Below are 7,361 nucleotides of genomic sequence, written 5' to 3'. Positions count from 1 at the left end.
CTCCTTCCCTTTGCCCTTTACAGGGTAAGAAATTCCCCTTACACCAAGGAGGGCTATGCCAGGCTTTAGGGGTACAATGGCAACTCAGCTGACCCAGGATTGGGTCAGTTACAAGACAGAGGGGGGAATGTAAGGATGCAGGTTTGAGACAATAGAAGGGCACACATTGCCCAAGGCAAGAGGGACCACCCTTGTAATACCCTTAACATTCCTAAGGGCAGGCCTATTGCTTAAGGCTAGTTACACCCTATGTGAGGGTCCTGGGTCTACTCTGATTGGTTAACACTCTAAATATTGTAATTGGATAAACCTGCTGTCAATAATATTGTATAATAATGATTGGATCACTGTACCTATGTCACAATTTTCTGTAACTCCCCCTTCCCAAACTCATAAAAGCCTACTCCACCTGGTTCGGGGCTCTCAGCATGGATCCACCACACCAGTAAAGTCTGTGAGCCCGAGTTTAGGCCCCAGCAAGCCTAAGCCCATAATAAAGCCCTTTGCTTTTGCATGCGTGAAAAAATTAAAAAAATAAATAAAAAAATAAAAAAAATTTCATCCTTGCCTTTTAGGACCTTACCATCTAGAGAAGAGAGGAAGGAAGGGAAGAAAGGAGAGGAGAGATAGCTAGATAAGATACAATGATGATAAGTGTCAACACAGAAGAACAAAGTTCTCCAGTTTTTACATTTTAAGAATGTGAAAATATACCATAATACTACATTTATTGATAAGTAAAATTAGAAAAGCTAAGTTAAAAAACGTGTTTACAAAGATACAAGGAATAAAGCAGAGAAGAAAAAAGTGAAATACAAATTTAAGAGCAAAACTCACCACTTTGATTACATGTCTTGCATCTTTATCTGGTTTATTTGTGGGGAAAGCTGCAGAACAAAACACAAGGGGGTGGGAGAGTTGGTTGTTCACAATTACCGAACACCTACTGTATACCAGACACTGGGCTAAGCACTTTACATACATTCACTTATTGCATCCTTCCAAGAACGTCTTATGGTAGGTATCATCTCTGCGTTACACAAGATCCAACTAAGGTTCGATGAGTTGAGGAATCACTGAGAAGTAGCAGATTGGGGGCTAAAACTCAAATGTGACGCAAGAGCCCACACTTCACCATAAGCCATATTCAAATATTTAAACACGGAAAACAATAGGTATTAGTCACACAGATCCAAATATAGGGGAAAATATTTTATAGATTTGATAGATAGCATTAAACCCAGTAAAGGATACATGGTAAAAATCCACTGATTCAAATTTACTAAATTAAAACCTATGATAATTCAGAGGCAAAAACTGATTCATCTTAACTAGAAAGTTCAGGACAATTTCTATGTGGTGGCAAAATTCTAAACTAAATCAAGTGAGAATGAGGATAAACTCTTTTAACAATCACCTTCTGACCCTGGCAATCAATCGTTCCTACATTAAAGAATGTATAACTCATAATTAAGTTCATTTCAAGTTATCTCACTTTATCTTATTATTTGTCACTTGTATTTTAGATATAGCAATTCAACTTCTGAAAATTCCACTGTTCAAATATTTAGATCCAAGCAATCCTTTCATCTCCATTCTCTAAATTATTTAAAAAATTATGTTTTTCAAATCTTGGCAAGTTGACTTGCATATTTATGCTGTAAAAGTCTGGAATCTTGCCATTCATTCATTCAACTCTTCATCCATCATTAATTCAGCTAACCAGTTTTTATTTACCATGAGGCTAGGATTTGCAAGGCAGTGTGTTAAGTGTTGGTATTATGTTTAAAGGAAAGTGGAAGGAAAATGGTGAAACTAGTATTGAACATGATTAAATATCAGCATCTGACAAATGGAGAACAAGATCAAATTCTTCAGGTAAATTTTCAGTATGTTTATAAAACACTGTCCTCTTATGATTTCTTCTAACATTTCTCCGTCTCTTTCTCCTACTTCATAAACTTTCCTTTATTTCACATAAGAGAAGGGGAAAAAACCTACAAATTTACTAAAATATATCAATCTACTTTACAGTAGAGCTAACTTACGTACAATTTTCTTAACCATTCTCCAAAATTTTTAATGTCATCAATGCTAACAATCATTTGAAGAAACTATTCCTTCAATGTTAGTTGATACTGGATATAAATTATGAACCCAGACCTCTTTACAGTAACAGAACTAAATTAGTCTATATCAAGTAAAACCCTCTTTATGCCTTGACGCAGGCAAAGTCATTCCACTTTCACCCATGCAGTAGTATCAAGGCAACTGCAGGAGGAATGCATTATCCATGTCTATAGCAAGAAAAAAACAAAAGGAGAGTATGTACAGAAAAAGGAGTCCAGTCCTGTTATAGAAGAAGAGGTAAGAAAAGCCTTCCTTCCTAAAATACATCAGACTATTTTTACTAGTGTTGGTGCCCAGGCCTGGGGAGAAACAGCTCTGGCCTAGTCCTGGTCCACTTAGTACAAAACTGACTCTGGGAAAGGTTCTATGCTTTCGGAGGTAGAAGTTGGTAGAAACGTCCTGCTTCTTGTCTAAAAGCAAATGGCCATGGTAGCAAACATATCATCAAACCCAAGACATGTAAGCAGAAAATCACAGAGGAAAAATGGGGGTTTCAACTAACTAAATAATTTATTTGGGCACTAATTCGGACAAGAGATATCCAACCAATGCAATGGGCCCCTCCTTGCTGATTTCAATCAGTACAGCTTTACCACTTTAAAGTCTGAATCTTCCTTTCACGTTACTTCACATGAACATAACTATGTGTTGACCTATATTTGAAACATCCCACACTTGTAATCTGATAAGTATATAATATTCTCCATAAACTTCCAAGTCAGATTATATTGGAAGACCTAAATCCAAAATCAATGGACTAGAAAGTTCTTGGAGGTGGAAGTTGAACAAATAAATTGTCCTAGTTACCATGGAGGTCTCTTTATAGTAATCAATCAATTAATGAATGAAGCAAATATTTATTTTCTACTGTAAGCTAAGCCACATTCTAGCTGGTGAAATTAAAAGATAATGGAAAACAGACATGGTATGTGCTTTTACAGCCTAATGGAGAAATCGGACATTCATCAAATACTCATACACAAGTGCAAAACTATAATTATAGTAAACGTAAATGGGAGAGGTAGAGAGTAACAAGAGGATGTATAATTGGATCTACATGAAAGGGAATTACTGGGCCAGAAGAGTTGGGTAAGTGATGGTGAGTCAGATGCAAATCCGGTTAATAACTGTGGCCTAATGAAAGGTTTTAAAACTTGAGGTACAGGTGGAGGATAGGAAACACATAATTAGACATGCATTCTGAAGAGATCACTACACTACAGTGTGGAGAACAGACTGAAGGGAAACCAGAGTAGATGATACTGGGTGCATCAGTAAGGATTTAATTTTGATTAATCAGAGAAAATAGGGTTATGGGTTGGAGTAGACTATCAATGGCACATAGATTTCAGAGATTTCAGAAAGCGAAATTGGTAGGACTTGATAATGGAGGAAAAGGGATCTTGTTTGGTAGATCACCACTGATTAATCTATTAGGGGTTGAAAAGAATTGCTCAATCATAGACAGTGACAATGTTTGACAGTATAGCAGTCTCACACGTTCACTTAAATTTCTGAAGAGATAAATAAATAAACTCAAAAATATTTTTTTAGAGAGGCACCTAGATGGCTCAGTCGGTTAAGCACCCAGCTCTTGGTTTCCACTCAGGTCATGATCTCAGAATTCATGGGTTTAGCCCTGCATGGGGCTCTGTGCTGACAGTGAGGAGACTGGTTGGGATTTTCTCTCTCCCTTTCTCTCTGCCCCTCCCCTGCTTTTGCTCTTTCCCCCTCTCTCAAAAAATAAATAAATAAACTAAACAAAAATAAACTTCTGTTGAAAGCTCTGATGAGGTACTAAAAATACATATTGCACATATAGGCTATCTGCCCTCCTAGCACTTTTTTTTTCCATTCACTAAGAACTCTATCTAGTTTTTCCTTTGAGGACCCAAACCTCCCACCTCCCATATGGACCCAGTAGGGCTGTCACACAGTACCCTCACCCTTACATCTCGGAGTTGGGCACATGACCAAGCCTGGCTAATTGGAATATACAAGCCCACTGGCCATGGCAACCAGTTCAGAAAGAGCAACGTGCCCCAACTACATAAAAAGTTATGCCCTAAAATTTGACATTAAAATGTGGTGAAATATAAGCAAACCCTAAGATATAAGGACACCAAACCCTAGAAATTACTTTTCTCAGTTAAATTGAAAATAAAGTCTGAAAGTCAAATCCAACACTGATAAACAGTGAGGTTAAGGTGGGAAGTGAGAAAGGGCTCTGGCAACATTGCTTAAGCCCTAGACTATCCATACCTGAAGCCAGAAAAGCCCTAAACTTCTCGGTGACAAGAGTTAAAAAAAAAAAAATCCCCCTTTTGTTTAAATGCATTTGAGTTTATGACATTGGCAACCAGACTTACAAAGAAGGCGACTAGGAAAACTAAAATATGATGGAGTCTGATAAAGAAGGTCAAAAAAGCAGCACACTAGATAAACCAAAAACCTGTATAAAATAAACAGGATGCCGAATATAATAATCAAACTTCCTTATAAACGAAGAGTTGATCTGGTGAAATAAAGAAATAATAAGGAAGTCAAAAACAAAGAGAAATCTAAAAACCACAGGGAAACATACGTGAATATTAACACTCTAGGCCATGCAGGAGGCCTGAGAAAGACTGCCCACTCTGGATAAACGAGGATGTTGGTGTCAAAGCCCTCTAAGGAAAAAGACAAGTTCCCGGGCCTGCAAGAGGCAGACATTTGAAGTTAAGAGGTCAGAATTTTCAAAGTGCTCTATGTTGTATTAGTGTGATCATTAAAAAAAGAGAGCAAAAGAAATAGGGAGATGGGAGAAGGGGAGATAGGAAGGGAGGGAAGGAGGCAGAGGAGAGGGAAAGAAGAAAGAAGAAAGAGGGAACTCACTACTGTCAAACACAGAAAGAAAAACAAAAACACCCCACCTTATTCTGGCCTAGACCATAAGTGTGAGGAAAAGTATAGGCTTTACTGATAATTAATTATCCCAAAGTTGCTTTCAGGGATTTGAGGCTCAAATTCACACAACTGTATGATATAGGGACTTGAAGCCAAATGGTAACCCAGAGCACCTTGCAGAAGCAAAAGAAACAAATCTTCAAGGGACACAATGGATCCACATGACCTCCAGAAATAAAGCATGACTACAGATGAGTGAATGATCCAACATTACAAAACAGTAAAGAAAACAAACAAAAAGCATAAATCCCAGGAAACTCAGACCTCCCATACAGCTCAAATATCTGCTTGAAATGATAGCAGACACAAAGTATCAGTAGCATAAGAAACAATGCAAAATGTTATATGAAAAAATGAACAGATTGGTTGTAATTCAGAAAGCATCAGAGAATGAAGAAATGGTGACCAAGAACAAGGAATACATTTGAATTCCAAGAAGAAATCTGGGAGCAAGTTCAAATTTGGAGCAAATACTGGAAACTACATCCATCTTCATTAGAATGTGTAACACATTGTACTATAGTCACAGTATGAAATCCATCATAGGGAAAAAATAAATGAAATACATATACTGTAATAATATAGATATAGCTTAGACATTATGTCTAAGTGAGTGAAAAAAACATAAAACAGAATGCATACTTATGATTATATACATTTATTTTTCTAATGTTTTATTTATTTTTGAGAGAGAGAGAGCATGAGCAGGGGAGGGTCAGAGAGAGAGGGAGACACAGAATCCAAAGCAGGCTCCAGGCTCTGAGCTAACTCTCAGCACAGAGCCCGATGCAGGGCTTGAACCTGCAAACCGTGAGATCATGACCTGAGCCAAAGTTGGATGCCTAGCTGATTGAGCCACCCAGGCGTCTCTGATTATATTTATATAAATTTAAAACCCACAGACAAATTATGCTTGTTTAGGGATTCACACTATAATGAAAAACAGTAAAATTAAAACCATAGTCTAGACAGTGTTGTTACTACTACAGGGGAGGGAAGGGAAGTTGGAGCTTCTAGAGGGCTGCCCATGTTATGATATATTATATGCTTGACCCGGATGGGGATTGTGTCTTGCTATTAGATATATTTTCTTGATGAACTATATGCATATGTTGAATGTACTTTTCCATATATTAACACATATAATACACATATAATCATTAATATTTAAAACCTAATGAATAGCCAAAACAGTACATCAGAGAGAGCTAGAGAGGGAAGTGACTAGGATTAGATCTGGGAAAATAATTTAGAATATCCCATACAGAAATAGAGACATAAGATATGAAGAAGAGATTATAAAATACCAGGGATATATGTGACAGTAACACAATTTTCTAAAAACCTCCAGAAATAGAGAATAAAGAGAATAGAGGGCAGCACTTTTGAATAAATAATATCTGATAACTTTCAAATACTGATAAAAGTCATGAATCCTCTGATTTAAGAACTGCAAGTCCACACCAAGATAAAGAATAAATCTGTACTCCAGCCCACCAAAGTCAAACTGCAGAACACTGAAGACAAAGTTCTAACAACTCGAAAGAAAAGACTAGATTACATACAAAAGATCGATGAAGTGATGGTAGACTTCTCAATAGCAACAAGGCAGCAGGAAGACATTGAATAATATCATATTCATATACTGGGAGAAAATAATTATCAATTTGGAATAAGGTGGATGGAAAACATGAAAATAACAAACAAAATAGGAACATGATGGCTAGAGTTACAGTTTCGTAACGCCATGTATGTATCCAGGAGGAAAGGGGATGCAATGATTAGCTTCACAGTTTATTAAATCAAAAGAGTGTGTCGAAAGTTTACAGGCAACCTCTAAAATAATAGAAATAAGTTTAAAAACTTCAAAATCAGTAAAGGAAAAAAAGAATTTAAAAACCCTAAAAATAGGAAGATAGGCCAAAATTCAAAACAAAAAATAGAAGAATGGAAAATAACAGGTTTTTTTTAAAGGCAGAGAAAATATAAAATATGTAATAGAAATAAATACCAATTTTATATCAATTTTTAGCCACACGTTTTCATATTATATTATCTCTGAAGTTTGAATGCATCTTGTAACTGAAGACCTCATACAGTTGCTGTTGACCGCATAGCAGTGTGACAGTTGTCACTTCCTACAGGCACAGACCTAGTCCCAGATGTCTGTCTTCACTTCCATTGAGTCTTGTACATTTCTGCCAATGTTACATGTTACATTTAATTGTCATTTACAATGGTTTGTGCATGTAGAAAAATTAATTTACCAATCCAAAACAGAAAAG

The 7,361-nt window shown here is 36.6% G+C and overlaps 1 protein-coding gene across 4 annotated transcripts in view; it reads right to left on the bottom strand.

Moving 5' to 3' along the window:
- Window positions 1–7,361, bottom strand: part of VRK2 (VRK serine/threonine kinase 2) — a 101,904-nt gene that overhangs the window by 72,103 nt on the left and 22,440 nt on the right. For 3 of the 4 annotated variants that reach the window (XM_029937405.1, XM_029937406.1, XM_029937408.1), the window contains one exon: window positions 838–887. In XM_029937405.1, coding sequence (XP_029793265.1) covers window positions 838–887 — 50 coding nt within the window. Of the gene's footprint in view, window positions 1–837; window positions 888–982; window positions 1,003–7,361 lie in introns of those variants that run through there. The other variant, XM_029937407.1, reaches the window with a different exon arrangement.

This window comes from Suricata suricatta, chromosome 4 (assembly GCF_006229205.1).
Source record: "Suricata suricatta isolate VVHF042 chromosome 4, meerkat_22Aug2017_6uvM2_HiC, whole genome shotgun sequence".
In the NCBI taxonomy this organism is placed as follows: domain Eukaryota; kingdom Metazoa; phylum Chordata; class Mammalia; order Carnivora; family Herpestidae; genus Suricata; species Suricata suricatta.
This window is presented reverse-complemented; position numbering and strand designations above follow the sequence as displayed.